Source organism: Camelus ferus, chromosome 1, assembly GCF_009834535.1.
Source record: "Camelus ferus isolate YT-003-E chromosome 1, BCGSAC_Cfer_1.0, whole genome shotgun sequence".
In the NCBI taxonomy this organism is placed as follows: domain Eukaryota; kingdom Metazoa; phylum Chordata; class Mammalia; order Artiodactyla; family Camelidae; genus Camelus; species Camelus ferus.
The window spans coordinates 116,819,959-116,844,548 of record NC_045696.1 but is presented as its reverse complement, the minus strand read 5'-3'; the positions used below and the strand labels follow the sequence as shown (position 1 = coordinate 116,844,548).

General features: G+C 38.7%; 1 protein-coding gene across 1 annotated transcript in view; it reads left to right on the top strand.

The window, feature by feature from the left end:
* KCNH8 (potassium voltage-gated channel subfamily H member 8) overlaps positions 1 to 24,590 on the top strand; it is a 353,249-nt gene that overhangs the window by 191,694 nt on the left and 136,965 nt on the right. Inside the window, exon 5 of the mRNA XM_006192862.3 lies at positions 1,609 to 1,849. Coding sequence (XP_006192924.2) covers positions 1,609 to 1,849 — 241 coding nt within the window. The remainder of the gene's footprint in view (positions 1 to 1,608; positions 1,850 to 24,590) is intronic.

Genomic DNA, 24,590 nt, shown 5'->3' with positions numbered 1-24,590 from the left:
GTAAATATTTGAAAGAAAAATCTTAGTAGAATCCATCATGTCCTGATGTCGACAAAAGTCCTCATCAGCCTCGAGATGAAAACTTCTAGACCCTAAGTCTCCCTTCTCCTGTACACCAGCTTCAGCTTCGATGGGAATCCTAACAGCAGTACTTCCTTCTTCCTCCTCAGTTTTATGCCATCGTCCACCTTTAGAACTTGTTCCTAGAATCCAGGGAATGAGGCGAGCGGGCGGGTCAAGTCAGGGAACTGAATGGAGCAGAGATATGGGGGCAGATGGGCATCAAAGAGCCACCTGGAAGGGGTCAAGCACGAACTCCGGGCTCTGTGAGGTGCCCTGTGGGCTGAGTGAGGCTATGAACAGGGGGTAGAAACGTGTTGGGGATGCCTACCCAGGAGAGATGCGAGACAGGAGGGGCATTAATACTAAAGTCGCAGAACTATTTGGCCCCTGACGGTCACCGCAAAAGAGCCAGTGTTCCTGACAGCCCTGAGCCTTTCTTGATGCCCCACGTGCTTTAGGACTCCCTGAACATAGCACATTAATTTGCCCTTCCCTCAACACCCGACACGAGAGAACACCACGACCTGAAGGCAGCAGGTATTCCAGAGCTTTTAACTGTTCTGCTCATTCTGCTTAACTTTCACATATAACTTGCCATGACCTGCCTTGTCCTTCTCATTAATTGAGGTCAAAGCCAAGTCTGCAAATGCCTGGTCATAGGCTGTCAAATTTCTGCACACGCTATTGTTGGGCCTCCCTTTGTTTCAGAGCAATAAAGAGAATTGTTCCTCAGTTTGGACTGCCTTCCAAGTCAAGTGCTTTTGCATTTATAAAAACTCCAGCTCTTCTCCTGCATTTAATCAGCTGCACAGTGAACATTGCCTTTCTCCTCCCATGACTTGAATAATAACTTTTAAGTAGCCGTTTATCACGTTACCATCTTAACAAGGGCTAGCCACTGTCAAAATAAATCCATGTCTACCAAGATTATGAAATTTGGTTTCCATCTTGAAACTTCGCCAACAACCATAACACAAAATGCAGGTAGTCACCACAGCCTGGTTATATTTTGAAAGAAATGGAAACAGCTATTTATAATGCAGTGTTGATCATATATCTCTGTCCTTTTTAGGAAAAAAAAAGGTACCTTTGCTGTTATTAGAAGAATTTCAGGTTGAATATATTTTTTAGATAATGACTGTCATCTCAAAATGCTACATGTATGGATTGGCCCCATGACAGTAGGGATGTAACTGTATCTGTGTCTTTATAATGTATGTAGGATTATACCTGCAACTTCAGATGTTTCTAGTTGACATTTTAGGTCAATCTTATTCTTAATGAGCAAACCCTGCGTTACTCACTTACTAACCTTGATGACTACACTCTGCATGTCCCTGTTACTTATGGCAAAGATTTCTGCCCAGTTTTAACTTGTACATCGCTACTTTTTTGCATCACCGACCTCTTAAAAGTCACTTGTGAGATGGATTGACACTGCATGTATAAATGATCCTCCCCTCAGAATTGTGTGTGTAAGGCTGTGAGCTCCTTGTGTCTAATGTTGTGTTTCTCCCTTCTCTCCTTTTTTGTCTTTATCCACAGAATGTTTTTGTAGATAAACCAGCATTTCCGGAATATAAAGTTTCTGATGCAAAAAAGTCCAAATTCATACTTCTGCATTTTAGCACTTTTAAAGCCGGCTGGGACTGGCTTATTCTGTTGGCGACGTTTTATGTTGCCGTGACCGTTCCTTACAACGTTTGCTTTATTGGCAACGATGACCTGTCTACAACTCGGAGCACAACAGTCAGTGACATTGCAGTGGAGATTCTTTTTATTATAGGTAAGAACCGACGGCTGCTTTCCTAGGAGATTTGCATAGGGGAAGTAAGTGTGTTCCCGATTTTTCTAACACGAATTTGAACTAAGATCCATTTGCATGGGCATGACTCAGCCTCTGATGCAAATTTTGAAGAAGCACATATTTGGATTTCTGAAAATTGCCTCTTCCAGCTCTCTCACTGTTCCTTTGTTCAGACAGATCTAAACTGATGTTTTTTGTTTCTATCCTTATTTTATCAAAAGTGGGCTAAAAGAGACTTAACCGCTGTTTTGTCTGTACTCTCAACATCTATTATGATCTTAACCTGTACCAGGTCAGAGATGAGCTTGGCAAGAACCCATCAGTGGTGTTCTGATAACAGTCCTGCCCTGGGCACGGTTCTCCATGCCCGTCTGTGCCTTTCCGGCATGTTGACTGTGTTTGCCATAGGTGGCCTAGTTACAGAAGCAAAGGGTTACATAAACCTTCTAGTCAATTAGGAGAAGCGCTGAGTATCTGATTGTATTGAAAGGAGAGGCCCTGAGGGATGTTTGCTAAGAATATTTATCTCTAGAATATTGGGAAACTCTGCTGAAGCTGCCTCTGCTCCACTCTGTAAGCCTTTTCCTATCCCTTAAAGGTTCACCTTGTTTAGACCAAAGCCTCACTCTTGCTTGTTCATTCTAAGACAGATTCTAGATCTCCACTAAGGCTTAGACTGACCACCTGTAGAGTTCTTGACCACCATCAGCAACCTGATTCCTGCATCTTCACCTGGTCACAGAGATGTAGGGCAACATCCTTATCGTAAAGTTGGGAGAATGTTTGGAAAAAGTTTTCAAGCAGTCGGTGAAAAAGGGAATGAAAAAAAAAATGGACCCTAGAAGTTCAAAGAAAAGTAAGGGCAGATCAAAACCTTGTTGCAAGGGTACTTTTTTGGTGGTACTTTTATCTCTGTGGAGCTGGGGTAGCTCTGGGTTCTCTAACTGAATGTGCGCAGTGTTTGCTCTGGAAGGGTTTCTATACTCTTGGTGTGACTTTGGCATCCCTGTTAACATTGCATTTACTGGACAGAACTATGCTAGGACCCCAGTCCCCACCCCAAAGGTGATGGCCGTAGTATGTTTAGGCCACTAGATGGCAATGTTGTCTAGTTAGGTAGGTCGCTAAGGCTACAGATTTCAAGGAAATTTATCTTTAATTTTTTTTTAAACTTAAACCATTCTTTATCGGGAAAGGTATAAACATAAACGGATATTAAATCGCTGTTAAATGGAAAATAACAACATTCTAGTTTGAAAGAATTTAAACCGAAAATCGTAGGAGAGGCGGTTCAAGATGGCAGTGTAGGAAAAGCCTGGACTCACCTTCTCCCACAGACACAGCAAATCTGCAGCTGCCTACGGAACAGTTTCCTCTGAAAAACACCTGAAAACCAGCTGAACAGCTCCTTCACGGCAAAAGAGAAAAGACCACATCGAGACAGTAGGAGAGGCAGAAAGATGGTCTCACCAAAAGCCCCACTGCTCTTACAGCAGCCCACAGCTGGAAGAATCTCACATATGATACTTCTCCCTGAGGAGTGAGGGGGTTGTGCCCGACATCAGGCAACCCCACCCTTAAGAACAGCATCTGAGAGACAAGCTCCTTAATCACCTGACTTTGAAAGCCAACGGGGCTTACATCCAGGAGACACAAAGGGCTGTAGGAAACAGAAATTCCACTCTTAAAGGGCTGTATGCAGACTTACTCACCCCAGGACCAACGACACAGGCATCAGTCTGAAAAGTGCCTAGACCGTACGTGGAGGGGATTCCTTAGCTAGTCTTATAAAGTGTCTGCTGCCGGAGCAGAAGCTGTTGGGGGATCTCTCCAGGAACTGAGGGGCTGGTAGGTGCCATTTTTGTGCTCCTTCAATTTTGCTGGTGCTAGTGGGCATGCCCCTCCTCCGTGGTTGTCCACCACCCCACTAATGCCACTGAGTGCACACAGTTCACACAGGGGATGCTCCTTGACTTCCTGGCTCTGGTGGCCAGGGGAACTTGTCTTTCTGGGCCCCATGGGACTGAAACAGAGAGACAGTTCTCAGCAGGCTGCCGTCCTTGGGCATGTCATGGCAGAGCGAAACACTCCAGATCTTCCTGTGAAAAAGGCCTATTTACTTGTCCTAGAGCTTCACTCTGAAGGGCAGCTCCAGGTTTACCACCCATTGGGGTCCAGGAAGGTGCTCTCAGGAACACAGACTGGGGATGCCTCCTTTGTGGTCTTCCTTGGCCTTACTACAGCTCACCAGTCCCTCCCAGTGAAGAGCATCTGTACTCATCTGGACCCCTGATTTTCGCAACTGACACCAGGGGGACACCTCCAAACTGCCTGGTCTAGAGGCCAACAAGGTTTATTTACATCTGAAGTCTCAGAGGACTATATATATTTTCATACTTTAAAAGCTGCTGCCTAAGGGTCTGACTTCCAGTCTGCCTGGAACTCAGTGCCGACTGAGGTTCCTCCCTTTGGAATACTGACAAGTGTTGACACACTCTCAACAGCTGAGACCTATCACGAATCAATCAGGCTGCTTAGACAGCCACAAAGCTTCTAGAGACAACAAAGAACCAGGGCAAAGGAAAAACAGGAAATTTTATCACCTCCACCAGGCTTCTTCTTCAGGATTGAAAGAATTAGCTGCTTTACCTAATACATAGGAACAAATCCAGAGAGTCAAGCAAAATGTGGAAACAAAGAAATATATTCCAAACAAAAGAACAATATAAAAACCCAGAAAAAAAGTTAATGAAATAAAAATAGTAATTAACTAGGTAAAGAGTTCAGAGGAAATGACAAAGACGCTCACCAAACCCGGAAAAGAATAGATGAACACAGTGAGAACTTCAACAAAGAGATAGAAAATATAAGATGTCACACAGCTAAAGAATACAATGACTGAACTGGAAAATACACTATAGGGGCTTGACCACGGACTGATTGAAGCAGGAGAAAGAATCAGTGATCTGGAAGACAGGGCAATAGAACTCACCTGAAGAGAGCAGCAAAAAGAGTTAAAGTGAAGGGACCTATGGGACAAATCAAGCAACATAACATTTGCATTATAAAGGGTCCAGAAGGGGAAGAAAAAGAGAAAGGGCAGAAAACTTACTTGAAGAAATAAAGGCTGAAAACTTTATTAAGTTAGGGAAGGAAAGAGACATCCAGATCCAGAGAATTCCAAATAAGGTGATCCCCAAAATATCCACACCAAGACACATTATAATTAAAATGTCAAATGTTAAATATAGAGAGAATCTTATAAGCAGCAAGAGTAAAACAACTTGTTGTGCACAAGGGTAACAGATTTTCAGCAGAAATTTTGCAAGCCAGAAGGGAGTGTCATGATATAGTCAAAGTGCTGAAAGGAAAAAAGTTTCCAACCAAGGATTTTCTATCTAGCAAGACTGTCATTAAGAATCAAAGGAGAGATAAACAGTTTTCCAGACAAGCAAAAGGTAAAAGTTCATCACCACTAAAATGGCCTTATAAGAAATGTTAAAGGGACTTCTAAGGGCACTAATTAGTAGCAAACAAACAAATGGAAGTAGAAATTTCATCAGTAAAGGTAAATATATAGTAAAGATAGTAAGTAGTCATTTATAAAGCTGGTATGAAGGTTAAATGATAAAAGTAAAAATGGCTATAACCACAATAATTAAGGGATACATGAAATTAAAAGATACAAATTGTGACATCAAAAAGAGAAAACATAGGGGGCAGTAATAATAGAGTTTTAAAATGTGCTCAAACTTAACTTGCTATCGAATTGAAATAGACTGTTTTATATATAAAACATTTTATATATATGTGAACCTCATGCGAGCAAAAGCCTGTAGTAGATACACAAAAGATAATGAGAAAGGAATCTAACCGTAATAGTAAAGAAAACCACCAAAATACAAGGGCATAAAACAAGAGAAGAAGGAAGAAAAAGAGAAGAACTATGAAACAAAAAACAGTTAATAAAATAGCGATGAGTGCATATCTATCCATAATTTGAATGTAAATGGACTAAATCTTCCAGTCAAAAGCCATAGAGTGTTTGAATGGATAAATAAACAAGACCCATCTCTATGCAGCCTACAAGAGACTCTCTTTAGATGTAAGGACACATACAATTAGAAGGTGAAGGGATGGAAAAGGTGTTTTACACAAACGGAAACCAAAAGAAAGCTGGGTAGCTATATTGACATGAAACAAAAGAGACTTTAATAAAACAATAGTAATTGTTTTACTATTACAGTAGTAATGAGACAAAGATAGGCATTACATAATGATAAAGGGATAAATACAACAAGAGGATATAACATCTGTAAATATTTATGCACCCAACATAGGAGCACCTAAATACATAAAAGAAATATTAACAGACTTGAAAGGAGAAGTAGACAGCAATACACTAATACTAGGGACTTTACTGTCCCACTTACATCAATGGATAGATCATCAGGAGAAAACCAAGAAGGAAGAATTGGCCTTAAACAACACATTAGACCACATGCAGTGAATACATATATACAGAACATTTCATCCAAAAGTGGCAGATGGCACATTTTTCTCAAGTGCACGTGGAACGATCTCCTGGATAGATCGTATGTTAGGCAGCATAACAAGCCTCACTACATTAAAGATGATTGAAGTCATATGAAGCATTTTTTCTGACCACATGGTATGAAACTAGAAATCAGTTACAAGAAGAATACTTACAAAATCTCAGATAAATGAAGATTAAACAACATACTACTGACCATAAATGGGTAAATAAAGCCATCAAAGGAGAAAATTTAAAAATACCTTGAGGTAAATGAAAATACAACATACCAAAATCTGTTGAATGCAACAAAAACAGTTCTAAGAGGGAAGGAAGTTCACAGTAATACAAGTCTGCCTCTAGAAACAAAGGAATCTCAAATAAGCAACCTAACTTTCTACCCCAAAAAACTAGAAAAAGAATAAACAAAGCCCCATGTTAGAAAGAGGAGGAAAATAGTAAACAATTAGGGGAGAAATAAATGAAATAGAGACTAAAAAAATACTGGAAAAGATTAATGAAACTAAAAGCTGGTTCTTTGGAAAGATAAGAAAAACTGACCAATCGTTAGCTATATTCACTAAGGGGGAAAAAGAGAAGGCTCAAATAAATAAAATCAGAAATGAAACAGAAGACAAAGCTGATGCCAAAGAAATGCAAAGGATCATAAGAGAATACCATGAACAACTGTATGCCAGCAAACTGGACAAGCTAGAAGAAGTGGATAAATTTCTAGAAACACACAGTCTTCCAAGACTGAATTGCGAAGAAGTAGAAAACCTGAATAGACAAATTACTAGTAAGGAGGTTTAATCAGTAATCCAAAACTTTCCGACAAAGTCCAGGACCAAACGGCTTCTTTGGTGACTTCTACCAAGCATCCAAAGAAGATTGAATACCCATCCTTCTCAAACTCTTCTCAAAAATTGAACTTACTTTATGAGGACAGCATTACCCTGATACCAAAATGTACAAAGGTGCCACAAAAAAAAGAAAATTATTGACTAATATTCCTTATACACATGGATGTAAAATCCCCAACAAAATATCAGCAAATCAAATACAGCAATACATTATAAGGATCATACACCACGATTTGAGAAATAATGAGAAATATTTCATGTGATACACCACATTAACAAAGTGAAAGATAAAAATCCTATGATCATCACAATAGATGTGGAAAAAGAATTTGAAAAAGGCTAACAGTCATTATGATAAAAACTCTCAACAAAGTGGATATAGAGGGAAGGTACCTCAACGTGGTAAAGACCATATATGGTAAGCCCACAGCTAACATCTTAGTATGTATCTGAAAGCTTTGCCTGTAAGATCAGGAACAGGACAAGGAAACCAACTCTAGTCTGTCTTTTTCAACATAATACTAGAATCCCTCACCAGAACAGTTAGGCAAGAAAAAGAAATTAAAATCATCCAAATTACAAAGGAAGAAGTAAAACTGTCACTATTTGCACATGACATAATTTTATATATAAAAAATCTTAAAGACACACCAAAAAAAGTTTGGAGCTAATAAACTAATTTGGGAAGGTTGTAGGGTACAAAATCGATTTACAGAAATCTGTTACATTTTTATACACTAACAATAAATATCAAAAAAAAAAAAACTTAAGAAAACTGCTCCACTTACAATTGCTTAAAAAAGAACACTGTACCAAGGAATAAATTTAACCCAGGAGGTGAAAGACCTGTACACTGAAAACTATGAGACATTGATGAAAGAAATAAGAAGACACAAATAAATGAAAAATATTCTATGCTCATGACTTGGAAGATTAATATTGTTAGAATGTTATATTACCCAATCAATCTACAGAATCAATACATCCTTTATCAAAATTCCAAGGGCATTTTTCACAGAAATAAAACATACAATCCTAAAATATGTATGGAACAACAAAACCCTGAATAGCAAAAGCAGTCTTGAGCAAAAAGAGCAAAGCTGAAGATATCACACTCTCAGAATTCAAACTATATCACAAAGACATGGTAATCAAAACAGCATGATACTGACATAAAAACAGACACGTAGATCAATGGAACAGAATAGAGAATCCAAAAATAAACACACACATGTATGGTCAATTAACTTAAGATAAAGAAAGCAAGAATACTTAATGTCCTTAGAAAGGACAGTCTCTTCAATAAATGGTGTTAGGGAAACTGGACAGCCACATGCAAAAAAATGAAAATAGACTACTATCTCATATGCACAAAAATTAACTCAAAATGGATTAAAGACTTGAATGTAATACCTAAAACCATAAAAACTTGAAGAAAACATAGACAGTAAACTCCTTGGTATCAGTCTTGGTGAGGATATTTTGGATCAGACACCAAAGGCAAGGACAGCAAAAGCCATAGTAAATGAATAGGATAATATCAGACTAAAAAACTGCACAGTGAGGGAAACCATCCAAAAAAAAAAAAAAGTGAAAGTTTAACCTAATGAATGGAAGAAAACATTTGCAAATCATATATTCGCTAGGAGGTTAATATCCAAAATACATTGAGAACCTGTACAACTCAGTAATAGAAGCACAGTAGAGCAGAGGATATGGACATTGGGCTTTCCGAAGAGGACATATAGATGCCAGCAGGCACACGAAAAGTTGCTCAACATCACTAATCATTGGGGAAATGCAAGTCAAAACCATTAGCTATCACCTTACACCTGTTAGAACAGTTACTATCAAAAAGACAGGAAATACAAGTATTGATGAGGATGTGGAGAAAAGGGAAGCTCATACACTGTTGATGGAATGCAAATTGGTACAGCTACTGTAGACAACAGTATGGATGTTCTTCAAAAAATTAAAAATAGAGCTACCATACGATCCAGCAATTCCACTTTGGGGTATTTATCTGAAGAAATCCAGAAGACTAATTAGAAAATACATATGTACTTCTACATTCATTGCAGCATTATTTACAATATCCAAGATACAGAAATGACCTAAGTCTCTGTGAATGGATGACTGGATGAAAAAGATGTTGCATATACAGTCCTCCCTCCATATCTGTGGCTTCCAAATCTGCAAATTCAACCAATCTGGATTGAAAGTATTTGAAATATATATGTATTTTTAATTTCCATAAAGCAAATTTGAATTTGCCACACATTAACAACTATTTACTTCACATTTACATTGTACTTACAACTTTTTACACATTTACATTGTGTTAGTTATTAAAAGTAATGTAGAAACGATTTAAAGTATATAGAAGAATGTGTGTAAGGTTATATGCAAAAAGGTTATATACTAAGCCATTTTATACAAGGGGCCAGAGCACCTGCAGATTTTAGTATCCTTGGGGGCCTGGAACCAACCCCCTACAGATACTGAGGGGCAGCTGTATAGACAGCGGAAAACTACTCAGACATTACAAAAATGAAATACTGCCACTTGCAATAACATGGATGGACCTTGAGGGTATTGCACTATGGAAAACCAAACTATTAGGACAGGCTGGTGGCCGCCAGAGAGGAGAGGGTATTGGGAGCTGGGCAGAATGTGTGAAAGGGGTCAAGAGGTTCATACTTTCAGTTATAAAGTTAGAAAGTCATGAGGATGTAATATACACCATGGTGACTATAGTCAATCAGATTGTATTGCATATTTGAAAGGCGCTGAAAGAGTCACTCTTAAATTTTCTCATCCCAAGGGGAAATAATTTGTGTAACTGTACAGTGGCAGACGCTAACTAGACTCACTGTGGCGATCATTTGACAGTACATACAAATACCAAATTCTTCTGTTGTACACCTGAAACTAATGTAATGTTGTATGTCAGTTATACGTCAGTTTTTTAAAAAGGAAGAAAAAAGTGAAAATCATAGACAAATTGGGTGCGTCCAGATGTCAGTTCATTGTGGTTTTATATCCTTTTACTTTGCTAACCTCTGGTGTCTTCTCCCACCCCCAAGACAGACATAAATTAGCATCCTCTTGACCTCGTCAAAATTCTCTTGAACTTGGGTAGTCATTCATTGTATCTAAGCCAGAATATCGGCTTAACAAATTTTTTTTTCAACACTGTCTTAGAGACAAGGTTTTATCTTGAACTTTATTTCCCACTCTTCTTGGTTCTTTTTTTAAAAATATTTATTTATTTTTTTATTTTGGGGGGAGGTAATTAGGTTTTTATTTATTTACGTTTTTTTGGATGGAGGTACTGGGGATTGAACCCAGGACCTCATGCTTGCTAGTCATGCACTCTACTCTGAACTATACCCTCCCTCCCGTTCCTGGTTCTTAAGTTTTGGAAATCTCTGGGGCTTAGAAACCATTTCTGGTACTGCCTGCTCATTGACAGATGATGATTTTACTCTCAGAGGGACTGATACCTGTAAGAAAGATATATAAGAGTTTGGTTTTTTTTCAGGCTGCTTTCCTCTACTAAACTAGCAGAGTCTGGCTTGCCTCTCTGATGGTTGCCCCTAAATCTTCTGCTGTTCTTTCTTGCTGCCATTTCTACTGTGCTCCAGGCATCAAGATGTTTCTCTAGGTAGAAGACAGTACCCACCTCTTACTAGTCGCATGACAAAAGAATGGAAACCCACTCCTGTTTTTATACCTTTAAGCTCCTACAAAGATTCCTGTAAAATTTGGGGTTTGGCTTGCCAGCAGTTTCAGTGCATCTCCTGCCAGGACTCCCTAGCTGACAAACTTATTTTTATAAGCAGTAAAAACTTCCCTGCTGTTTCCTACAGTTTTCTTCCTGCTCTTCCTTCTTTTAAGTGAGTTTAAACTCATCTACATTTTATTATAATGTATTTGGAAAATGTTTAAACTAACATTTCTCAAAGCATGTTTCCCAGAACTTTTATTCTATGAAATATTTCACAAAGGTGGCCTAAAAAGGATCATTGAGAAATAAGTCAAAATATAAGGACTAAAAAGGTATATTGCCTCTAATAATGCATTTTCACAATATTCGTATTGTTGTGTTTGTACTATTTAATATTTATTAAGTTGGTGTGTGCAGTTAAACCCATATGTATATTTAACATATGGTTTATATTCTGTTTATAGAGTAGTATATTAAATTGGCATTTTATAATCAACTAGGTCAGAATTATTAAAAAGTAGTTCAACAAGAAGTTTTGGAAAGAGAGGTTTTTAGATAGCAAAAAATAATGTTTTTCAAAATATTTTGTTATTTGTACCACTTTGTACAAGTGTGAGATGATGTGGTTCTTTTCTTTCTTTTTTTTTTTTTTCATTTTGACATGATTTATTAGGCAGAAATAGATAACCAAAGATATCCTCCAAATTTTTTGTTCTTTTAAACAATATATTGGACATTATGGGTACTTTAATTACTTCTAATGTGCTTTATTTTTTTAATAACATTTTCATTGAAGTCTAGTCAGTTTACAGTGTTGTGTCAATTTCTGGTGCACAGCACAATACTTCAGTCACATAGGGTGATTACTTCCTAAATGGGGAAAAATTAAATGTTCCTTGAAAAAGAAATATACAGTCAAAATGGAAGCTGGGAGATAATATATGTCTTTTGGAGGGTCACAATGTACTTCTAGCATTATCAATCCTCTAAGAAATTTAGCGATAAAGAAATCTGTTTAACTGTGATTAGTACAGCATCTCCTAAATTTATTGTTACCTCAGGGCTCGTTCCTTTCCTGACCACTTAGTAACAGGCCCTTGGGAAGGCCGACTTTAAACACCCTCCCCTGACAAACTCACCGTAAAGAAAGTATCTGAGTGTAGCTGTGCTCGTCGGAATGTACATATGAGTGGTGAGCGTGAATCTCTTCTAACTACCCTCTTCTTCTTAAAAGAAATTGTTTGTAAGCCACATTGGTTCTTTAGGACCAATAGGGCCCAAGCTTTGGCTGTAAGTTACAAAGTGGTTATACAGTTCCTTTTACTTTGAAAACCATCATATTTAAGTTAGCTGCTGATTCAAAGCCTTACAGAAGCTTAAAATAAAGAGTGAACTGGTGATTCCTCTAATTCAGTCTTAGTTATGGGTAAGAAACTGAGCCCTAGTGCCCAGGGCCCCATAATTAACTGATGGCAGACTCGGGTCTCCTGGTTGTTAGATCAGCTTTCTTAAGAGTGTATGATCGTGATTCCATTTTCTGAAAAATTCCGCTCAACTTGCTTTCCTTTATTAACAGCAATGAGGCAGAAAATGAGAGAAAGAATGCCAACTTCCCTTTCTTCCCTGAATGCAGATAGTAATCGTTTGAATCTCTGAAATCTTGGCTGGTAAAACTGTAGTGTACCTGTAGTCCAACAGTCACTTTCCCATTTCCTGACGACCCGAAGAAGTCAGTTTTGTGCAGGCAGCAGTGTGCCCAGACCCAGGGAAGTAATTATGAATATTTGAAGCCAGGGGTAATTCTCTTCACCTTGCAATTTCAGCTGTGGGGGTGAGCGTGTGACTGGTTCTGTCCTATAAGATATTAAGAGATCATTTCCCTGGGGCTTCTTGGAAATCATTTTTACCCTGAAAAAAAGAAAGAGAGACGTGAGGGGAAAATACTCATGTCCCTATTCCTTTCTTTCCCCCAGGGATATGTGGCTGGGAGGGCATGATGTGGGTAACTACTGCAGTCATCCTTAATTATTAGAGGAGATGTAGAGAAGAGGATGTGGGTGTCAGAGCAGAAAGTTGAGATGTTGTGTCTCCGGACTCTTTGCTAGGTAATGAAATAATGTTCCTAGCATTGGAACCACTGGTAATTGGATATTCTGTTACTGATAGTTCTGTCATTCTAAAAATTAAAAAAAAAAAACCATAAATTACCATGCTGTTATCCGTGGTAATCTGTGGCCACTTCAGAGGTCCTAGATACACCTGTTTCCAAGAAACAGAAAGCTCTGTCTTCTGTCCTGTCATTTCCCTGGGAGCCTGTCTAGGGAGTGGTTTGCACATACTTCTTATCTGCTGTTACAACCACAAAAGCTTAGAATCACAGGCTACCCCACACCAGTAACTCCGATTGACTTGGTCTCTAAGAAGTCCTGAGAAAGCTGCGAGTCAGAGGGAACGTGGTGTGCAATTGTACCTTCAGTTTACTCTGTAGTTCCCTCAGTCACAGAAGGACAGTTGAGAGTCGTGTGAGAGAAACGGCAGTCACACACTGTGTGCTTCTGTCCGGGACCACACATTTCACACGTGCACCATGACCCACCAGCCAGGCACCCCAATTATTATGACAATGTCCAACACCCCAGGCATATTCAAAAGGCATTTTTCTCAAAGTTATATTTTTAAGGTTATACTCTGTGTTGATTTCGGTAGTTCTGGCTCACTGGTTCTTAGTGGGGACAGTATCACACAGAGGGACCATTTTAGGAATATGTGGGTTTAACTTTAATTCATTAATCATCACTACCATCCCATCCTTTGGTGTTTATTTCATGCCTTTAGACCGCCATTCACATATTGTCAAATGATTTACCCCAACTAATGAACAGAATTCTTGTAAGTGCAGTTTTCTTATGAATATGTGTATTTTCATCATTTCTGATTATTTTATTTCTTTCTCCTTTTGTCTGCAGTGCTGTGTTAACCAATGCTTCTGTGCACCTTCCTGTCCCTAGACTTCGCTATCTCAGAATCTTTATTTCTTCGTATCATTTAATTTTAATTACATAGTTAAGGCAGGTAAATCTGTTTACACATAAGGAGGAAAGGGGGGAAAACAGTAAACAGTTTATCCAAGATCTAGCTAATAGCTGACCAGTCTAGGACTAAAACCCAAAACCTGTCTGTAAAACGGGCAAAATAGTAGCATGATTGTGAGGCTTTCGGGAAGTGATTGTATCAAGAAATAAGCTCACTCACTCTTTAGTCAGTAGTAATGAGTATTGCCAATAATGTCACCAAGTCCATATTTCTTCAGTTTGTTTTGATATCCACTATTTTCAGAAAAATGAGCACTCTTTAATATATACTGATAATCCAGCTAATCATGGAAATAAAGCAGACCAAGAACATTTCACATCCTTAGCTCTTAGGAACGCAGGTGTCTGGGGCATCATCTATCATGTAAAGGATGTAAGTCTCTATGCAGCCATTCCAACAGACTTGGATCAGCATCCTTTTAGAAAAATTGAGGGAATTTAATTTTTTTTTGGTCTTTTTTTTTTTTTTACATATTTTTATTTTATTAATTTTTTTTCCCCTTAACAGAGGCACTGGGGATTGAACCCAGGGCCTTGTGCTCTACCACTGAGCTCTATCCTCCCACCCTACTGAGAGAAAGTGTCTTAAATACCATCATCTTCCATCTACCTAAGTCAGGCATCCTTAATCTGCAGCGCTCTAGTCGGGCATGCATCGAGCCATTACCAACCAACATGAGAGGCGATGATTCCAGTGTCTTCTCCCATCCAGTCTTCAGCACTTCTAGCTGATCTGCATTTCAGCTCCTCTCCCTTTTCCCTGCCCAGCTCTTATGTGCCCTGAAAGCACAAGATAATCTTCCAGTAACAGTTGAGAGTCAAACCTTGAATCACCAGCTTTAGAGCAACAGGCTTGTCTAGTCAACAACTTTGTAAGTTTACTGGATCTGTGTTCAGTTTCTAACAGTATTTTAGAATACATGTTTATCTTGTAAAACTTCTCCACAAATTGTCTCTTTCTTATGCACCATCTTCATAAATATGCCTTTTTCCATTTAATGTGGAACCAGGGAGTGATGTTCTTATCCCATTTAACTCCAATTCGTTACTCTTTGGTAGAAACTCAAGCCTCCAAAGAAGTACTTTAATTCTTTTGGCATTCTTGAGTACCTTTTTCTGTTAGGATAAAATAAATAAATCCCAGTGGAACCTGAAAAAGTATAGTCGTTTTATTACTATTTCATTGTACAAGCAAACCCAAATTTATACTCCTTATCCTCAGAAGTGAGAAGGTGTCATTTTCCCCCCTTAATTAAATGACTTAAAATTAAAGATAGAGACTTTGAGACTGGAGGGAAAGACTTTGAACAATAAAGTTGAAGTTTCATAGTGATAAGGGACTTAAAGTAAATTCTACCACTGAATATTTGGACATCGTGGAATTCCTGGGCTACGTATTTAGAAGTTTTGATTAGTTAACATTTGTTTCTCTCTTAGCATTTGAATCCCTCCCTCCCTTCCTCTCTCCCCGTGGTGGTACCATTCTTCCTCCCCTACTCTCACATACTCACATTCTCCCTCCTCGTCTCAGTCTGCCTTTCAAACCTGGGTTGGTGATGGAAGTCCACACAGTGCATCCCCATGTCTGCACACCTGCACCCCCACACCCAAAGCCATAAGCATGTTGAGTTATTCCGTTTAGCCAGTCACGCTGATCTTGGATTGAGTCTTGGGTCTCTTATCAACAGTAGCTCAAGGTGGCATTCATAGCCAGGGCTCAGGCTTGACCTTCGTCCCATGTGGCCTTCTTAGCCCAATGCTGACAGTATTCCCAGTGCCTCTGTTGTGGGAGAATAGGTTCTTGCCTCTCCAGGAAAGAATTCAAGAGCGAGGCATGGTAAAGTGAAAGCAAGTTTATTTATAGAGATACACACTCCATAGGCAGAGTGCGGGCCATCTCAGAAGGCAAGAGAGAGAGCGACCACGAGGTGTGGAGTTGTTAGGTTTTATGGGCTCGGTAATTTCATATGCTAATGAGTAGGAGGATTATTCCACCTACTTTGGGGAAGGGACAAGGATTTCCAGAAATCCCCCTGCCCCACCCATTTTTGGACCTTTTACGGTCAGCCTAGGAACTGCCATGGCCCTATGGCTGTGCCATGAGGCTCAAGGTCAACTGGAAGTCAAATATTCCACCATCTTGGTTCTAACCAGTCTATCCTGTCCTCAGTTCCTATGTTATTCCTTCAGTGATTGCCCTGTCCCCTTTCCTCCCACTTCACCTTCATCAACAGATAACATATTTGAAGTATCACATAAATGGAATGTATTGTCATGGGCATTAATCACTGACTAGAAACAAATCAGTGCCCATTTGGCTACTGACCAGCTATTTTCAGCTGAATAAATCCAAGCCTGAGGATATAGCAATAATTAAACAAACAAACAAACAAACAAAAACCAGAAAATTAACCTGCCCCTTAAGATTCCCAGAGAAGTGTGACATATCCAATATCTTATCTCAAAAGTGAAGAGATTTTATATGTCAGAGCGTTTTTAAGGGAAAAAGAGTGCATTGAAAAGTAAGATACTGTTTTCATTATTGTTACTAGAAGTTCCTAGATAAGTTGGCTTCAAAGTACTTACTTAAGTACTTAACCAAAAAGTTACACTGCATTTATTTTGCAAGTAAACTATAGTTTAATTATTGCTGCTTTAGGCCGTTCACCATTCCACATGGGAAGAGAAAGTGCTCTGATAAATCAGCTGTTGTTATGTAACCACGTAAAACTGCAAAGCAGAGTGTTTTCTTCATTTGATTGGTTCAAAAATAGCAATTAATATTTTAGGCTAGAATAATACGTTTATGTTTGATTATAAAAAGTACTTTATTCATTTCCTACTAGACAGACGTGTAGATTTTTGGAAATAGTCCCACTGTCTTTGCTGTGAACAAAATCTTCCTCAACGACAATGTTCTAACAAACCAACAGATTACATTTTCCAGGCATTTTATTTGGATTAGTTTAATTTCTTCTCTATGGGTATATTATGCTAGTTATATAAACTTTAGAATAGAAACAGCGGAGAAGAGCAAATGGCCTTCAGTCGCAACCGCTCCTGCCATGTTAGATATTTCTTGTTGCTCTTTTCTCTGCTTCTGTTCATGTGGTTGTAATCATAGTCTACACAAATTTCTGTGCCCCCTTTTTTCCACATAATATTTTAATAGAAATATTTCTCTGTGTTTATTTTCATTGAAGTACAGTCAGTTACAATGTGTCAATTTCTGGTGTACAGCACAACGTCCCAGTCATGCATATTGTGTTTTATAAATGTTTATAAACATTCAGTAGTTACATGATTTTCATCATGTAAACACACTATTCTGTTTACTTAACCATGTCTTAGTTGTTACACATTTAGGAAGATTTTTATTTGTTTATTTGTTTGCCCCTTGAATAAAAAAGTCTTAATGAACATATTTGTGAAAAGTATCCTAATTCACTAAGCAAATTGGTACTGAATGCCTTTTGTTGGCCATGCACTGTTCTAGACGTTAGAGATAGAGCCGTGGAACCAATGAGGATCCTCTGATTTATATTCTAACAGGAGACGACAGGACACAACACGATTACATAGAACAGACAGCATATCAGAGAGTGGTGAGTTGCATGGGGAAGATAAATCAGAGACAGAGAAGGAATGAGCTGTGATTTTAAGTGAAATGGTCAGGAAAGTGACTTGAGAAAAGGCATTTAAATAAAGACAGAAGAGTATCAAGGAAGCATGTATTGATAAACGTTCCAAGCAAAGAGAGCATCAAATGCAAAAGACCCTACTCCTTTGTTTAGAATTGTTTTAATGAGTGGAGTTGTTGGGCCAGAGACTATTAATATATGCACTTTATAACATGTTTTCAGTTTTATTTTTACTTACATTATCCTTAGAGCATTTATGGGTTAATAAAACTCTAGTTGAAATGCAATTTTTTTAATGCCGTTTGCAGCAACATGGATGGCCCTGGAGAATGTCATTCTAAGTGAAGTAAGCCAGAAAGGGAAAGAAAAATACATATGATATCACTCATATGTGGAGTTAAAAAAAAAAGACAAATGAACTTATATATAAAACAGAAACAGACTCACAGACATAGAATACAGACTTGTGGTTACCAGAGGGGAGAAGGATGGGAAGGGATGAACTGGGAGTTCAAGATTTACAGATACTGACTAGTATATATAAAATATATAAACAAATTTATACTGTATAGCACAGGGAACTATATTCAATATGTTGTGGTAGCTCACAGTGAAAAAGAATATGAAAATGAATATATGTATATTCATGTATGAAGAATTATGCTGTACGCAGAAATTGACACAACATTGTAAACTGTCTATACCTCAATAAAAAAATTTTAATGCAATTTTTCATGCTAATATTTATTACTATTTAGTAATAGCCATTGTGAGAAGTTCTAGGTGCGTATCATTTTCTGAATTTTTTTAAATACTATATAAGCACTTAATAGAGTAGTTCAGACAAAATAATGTTAATCAATATTGTATTATTGTCCTTCATTCCTTTTTTCCTTGGGAGACTAGATATATATGAAAAATAGAATTATATTTGCCTGACAAACCAGAACTGATTTCACAGCGTGTCTGCGTTGCTTTTAAATCTGAAGCATTTGTGAGGCGGCAGATTTGGAGGAAAATTGTCTTAGCGCACATCCGAGAACGACGCTGCCCCTGGCTTACAAATTACTGTAAATAGACTGTGAGAAGGAACACGTGCTCATAAAATATGAAACAATAGTGCTTATTTTGAACAAGGCAAGGAAATTAAGAATGGAATATTACTAAAGTTAGAAACCGAGAAGAAAATTGTGAGTTCTTGATTTAGAAACTCACTGTAGAGTAATGAGGGGTTTTTTTCCATTTGCCTCTTACCAGACGTGAACTCTGCTATGTCACTCTCTCCTCTGCCCACTTTTTCCAAGTATGTTTTCTTGCAGTATAAAAAATATATATATATGTTCTCTAAGTAAGTATGGCATGATTTATGTGCCTTATATTTCCCATTTCAATTCATGCATTTAGCATTTGTCACTAGAATAATCTTTTCTTCCATTGCCCCAATTGTTTTAAGATAAATAAGTATATAAATACCTTTAAAACCCAAATATACATTGAATATATTGAGAAGTTGTTTAAATATTTTAGATAACAGAAAATATTATGGTCACCTGGGCCGAGATGTAACTCATTACATGTGTATTATATTACACAATTCATTACATATTTGTTGGGGACCAAAATAATGTCACCCAAGTGACTGCACATGGCAGTTCCTCAGCGTAGCATAGGAGGCCCTCACGGTCTGGGCTCTGTACCTCTGTCCTTTGATCCATCACCACCTGCTCCTCCTTTCTGTGGCTTCAGCCACACCAGACCACTTGCAGCTCCTCAGCTGTGTCATTCCTCACATCCTTTGTGTTTTCATATCCTCTGTCTTTTCTACTCTGAGAAAAAAAAAAATGGCAAGACATCTGCTTAGCTCCTCTTAACCCAAAATACACTTCATATTCTTGACATACCGTCTTTGACCTCTTCTGCAAAGCCTTCCTTTTACGTCGTCTGCACCTGCCACCCTGAGTCCAGGTTAGAGTGCCCTCATGCACTGTTTAAGTGGTTCTCCTTGCCCTCTCTTCCACTATATTCCACAGCTGTCTCTCCCTCCCCCCACCCCACACATATACCATAAGTAAACTGTGAGCTCCCGGAGGATATGGACTGGGTAGCATGTTTATATCTCTAGTTCCTCCAACTTTTACAGTACCCTGACCCATAGTAGGCAGTAAACTAGTGTTTACCTACTTTTATGGTTCATAAAAACAAAATATGAAATGGTGCTCATTGCACTGAACAACAGCCTCGTTTCCAAAAGCAGGCCTGCATGGCTTCCTTCATATGGTCCCACAGGTGACTGTTTTTATTTTTAAACTGTATAGCCCACTTTGGAGTTACTAATCCTCAGCAAGTCAGTACCATTCAGCAAACAGCAGGTAGCTTGGGAAATTGCACGGATTTTGGCGCCCTGCTCAGCCCCTTGTAAATACACCAAGAGCTTGTCATGACCCTTCAAATGGTGCCCTTGACTGAGTGTGGGAGAAACCCAGAAATTCTAAAAGCTATGTGTTTGGATGTCATCTGTCTTTGGCTGAAACCCTAGAAGGGAGACCCAGGGACATGCAGAGAAGCAAGGAGAGGCAATAGCCTCAACTCAGTTGGACATACTGACCACCAGAAGATTTAAACTGCTCTCTGTCAACTAACTAATAAGAACTATTTAAAGACAGGCTCGAAATAAACCTCACACCATGATTTGAGTGAGGAAATGGGTACTGAAAAAAACTGAAGGCATTCTCTGTATTTGAGAAGCTTATACAGTAATTTGGGGAAATTTGCGTCCATGTGAAAAACTCTTAGCAGATAGTCAAAGAGCAGTGGCAGCCTTGCTCCTGACTGTGTAGGATGATTCCATGACTGCGGGAAGACACCTGTGGTGTATTTTGAAATAGATGTGGAACTGGGCCTTATTGGCTATGGGATGTGCAGGTGTGACCAGAGAAGATAAGTTGATGGGAAACTGGGAGCAACCTTGAGGGCTGAACATGAGGAGTGAGGATGACAGTAAACCAAGGTGGCAACAAGAAGTAAGCTATGCTTGTGGTTATTCACTGCAAAGAAACAAAACTTGCCACCCCAATGAGTGTCTCTTTGGCGTGTGGAAGAAACAGAAGACTCAGGAAGGTTTTCTTTTCACCTCCCCCTTAACTGCCTTAAAGAATTTGGTTAGAGGACCTGTTTCCAGGAAAGAGAACAATCACCAGAGATATCTGTGACATAATATGAATGAGGTGTTGTAGACAGAAAGGAGCCAAGCAAAGTCTGTCTGTTAAAATTCCTCTCTGTGTCCCATTGTTTCTGCATGGCCCAGCAAACATGTTTACCAAACGTTTGCTCTTTTTTCATCTTCCTGTGAATTGGCTTCCTTCCCTTTAAAGTCCCAGACCTGCCCCCTTTGCTTTAGTCCAGAATGATATATATGCCTCATTTTGTCCGACAGTCTTTGGACTCTGCCATGTTTATACAGATTCCCTGTGTGTATGTATGTAATTCCATTTGGTTTTCTCCCATCGATCTGTCTTATGTCATTTTAACTATTCAACCAGCCAAAAGAACCAAGAAGGGAAAAGGAAAACTTCCCCCTTCTTGATACCACCCATTCATAAGTCTGCCTAAGCCTAGCTTTCCAAGCAAAATGAAATTTACTGCGAGGATGCAGTGTTTGAAGAGAGCCAGCAGGAGTAGGGTCACTGGGTAAAGATCCTACTCTTAGAAGCAGAGTTGAGCGTGAAGACACCAGATTCCTGGTGTTTGGTGTATCGTAGCTGTTCAGTGAATTCATGTGGAACGTTTGAAAGTGAGCATGACTGGAAATTGACTACGATAGGAAAGAAGCCAAGTGAAGGCTGCGATTCACTTGGGCTGACCCCCATATTAGTCTGCATAAAACAGATGGTCTCACTAAGAAAAAAGAAAGAGAATTGTGATTTTTTAAATTGCTGGTACTTCATTTCTGCAGCAAATATTAGAATATTTAAAGCATAGTTATTTCCATTATCCCCCTTTGAAACTTCGAACAACCCTTTAAGAAGACTGAAGTTGCAAAGAGCTACTTCCTGTTTTTCCTGTCTCATGATATCTTAAAGGCTGGCCTTACATACTAGGATATAATTAAAAACAAAATTTTGATAGTAATACTTATCCAGGCTGTAGATAAAGAAACTGAACCTCAAGGAGGTTAAATCACTTTCGAAAGAAAGGAAATGCAAAGGGAAATGAGGAGTAAACATTTTGAACGATAGATTTAATTAAGATAAATATTTTTATGTTTTATTGTTTTATTTATTGATTGTAACAAGTCCTCAGAAGAGTCTTCCAGTCGCCTGTAACTTGTTTGTCAAATGATGCTCGTTAGCCGCCTTCTGACCAGATCTCTTTCCAAGCTCTCTGGATGTCTCCTGGGAACTTGATAGTCTAAGGATGGTTGTAGCAATAAAATAACTTCTTCTATTTATGGGGCATGCTTATACTAAAGGGTTTTTTATTCTTTATCTGAAACCCAAAGGTAACTGGCTGTCCTGTATTTAATTTGCTAAAGCTGGCAACCATCCCCAGCAGGGGTGGCCTCAGTGGATCACATTAATGCCCTGGCAGTAAAGCAAGCACACCCAGCAGCCGCAGGAAGGGTCGGTGTTGAGATGAGGCTGACCATCCTTTGGCTAGGGATTGCAAAAGAAAAACTCTCTTAGGAGTACTGCCATCATTAGTAGAGGCTGGAGAACTGGGTGAGTCTTTGCCCATAATGATAAAGGGTCATATTTTGATTGAACTGTCAAGACCAGCCACCAAAGCACTATTTCTTGGGGCTGGGAACTGTTAAGTTACTAAGGTAATGGAAGGAGAGAGCTGTGGGCTGTGCTTTGTGTATTAGTTAGATTTAACAAGATACTATAACGAGAGCTGCAACGATAACTCAGTGGCTTATGGGTTGTAGAAATGCAATGTCTCCCCTAATATCCTGCTGAGCTGAGCGTATTGAAGGCCAGCAGAGGGGCGTTGGGGGAGTGGTTCTCTTACATAGCCATTTAAGGACCGAGACAAGTTGTGGCTCTACCATCTTTAGTAAGTGGCTTCTAAGGTCCCTTCATTCTTTACTCTGCCAGAAAAACAGAAAAGCCAAGAGCATGAAAAAGCTAATGTACACAATTTTATGGACAAAGTATAAAATTTGCACACAGCCATGCCATTTGCAAGAGCAGAGCCACATGACCACTCCAGTTGCCAAGGGGCCTGGGCATGTTTTCCAGCTACAATTTGTATTAGTCTGGAAAAAGGGAAATAAGAATTTTAGTGAATGGCAGTATTTTGCATTATATCCTAGAGTTGCATTGCAGGGCTTTTAGATTAGGGGAAGAAAGAAGAAAAGCAATGTACTATTTTTAATATTAGAGGCAATGACATACTATATGGGTGTCTCACCTTTTGGATGTAATTTTGGCTCTATATGAATGACTCCTTACTTCCTGAGTTCAGATCTTAATATCAAAATAATATGCAAATCTTCTACCTGCAAAATAAATAAATATGCTATTTCTTTACAGTCATTTATTAAAGAGAATTTTGCTGTTGCATGTTTTGAATGCATTTCAAATCCTGTGTATTACAAAACACCAAGTCAGTTCTTCCCAAGTGGGGAGGCCTATTGATAAGCAAAGGTGATAATTTACATGCTCATTAAAGGTACCACATTAAGAAAAGTAGGAGGAAGAATAGTGAACAGCTAAGGAGAGTGAGATTTGGTCATATCAGCCCCTGTCTTAGACATCTCTATTAATATAATCCAAATGAATTCTTATCATCAGGAGATGAATTTTTATAACAGATTGAAAATCTGAGCTGACCAAAAACATGAGAAGTCTGATAACAATTGAAGGATACAGAACGCATGGCCAGTAACAGTCTGGAAGCAAGCTGAAAGCCGGTTACGTTTGAATCTCCCTACTAGCAAAGGATATGTTCCTGCTCCTGTTTAAATATGTGTTCAGAATAGCAGCAGTTCTGATGGACGTTCAGATGCTAAATAAGCAAGGAGCATTAGCTTGGGTAATAGAATTCATCAAACCACTCAAAGTCAAGTAGCATACTAGTGACAGCCAAATACCACATTTGCATTACTCGGTTGAGTGATGTCTCAGAAAACAATGTCTTAGAGTAAAACCTTAGCCTTACAGTTTGTGGCGGTGTTCAGTCCTGAGTAACCTGAATTCTGTAGCCCCTTACTCTAGCCCCAATAAAGACACGTGGTTTTGTCAACATTGCTAGGAAAAAAAACAGCAGTAAAACCATCTCAGTATAATAAAGGTTAATTTGAGGACTAGATTATTTTTAAGAAATGGATGTGTTTTTGTAAAATTCTGTTTAATTTTACACTAACAACCACTGCCCCATAAGTAGAAAATTAGTAGAAATAAGTAATTAAAATAAGTAGAAAATGTAATAAGTAGGAAAACACGGGGCTGGTGGGTTTTGAGATTTATGTTTTTGTTCTCTCTGGAATATCACAGAGAAACGCTCGACACTGTTTTAACTATAGAAACAGATACAGGAGCAGTTTCTTCCCTTCTCTCCAGAGATACCACACAATAATTTTAAAGGATATACTTCATAAGCACGTTAAAAAAAATTTTTCAATGTGAAATATGAACAGATAAAATAACTGGAGACCCCACTTCTTTTAAGGCTTCAGCTCTGAGTGGCAGCCCCACTGTGCATTTCCAAACCATAGACTACCCCCTTGGAGCTCATCTTCTGCCGTGACTTTGGGTTATAATCCAGGTGTGTCACGGCATTAACTGGCTCTGGAATCCGTCCTGCTCCACTCCAGTGCTGCTCCGTCTTGTTGGGTTCCAGTATGATTATGGGGATTT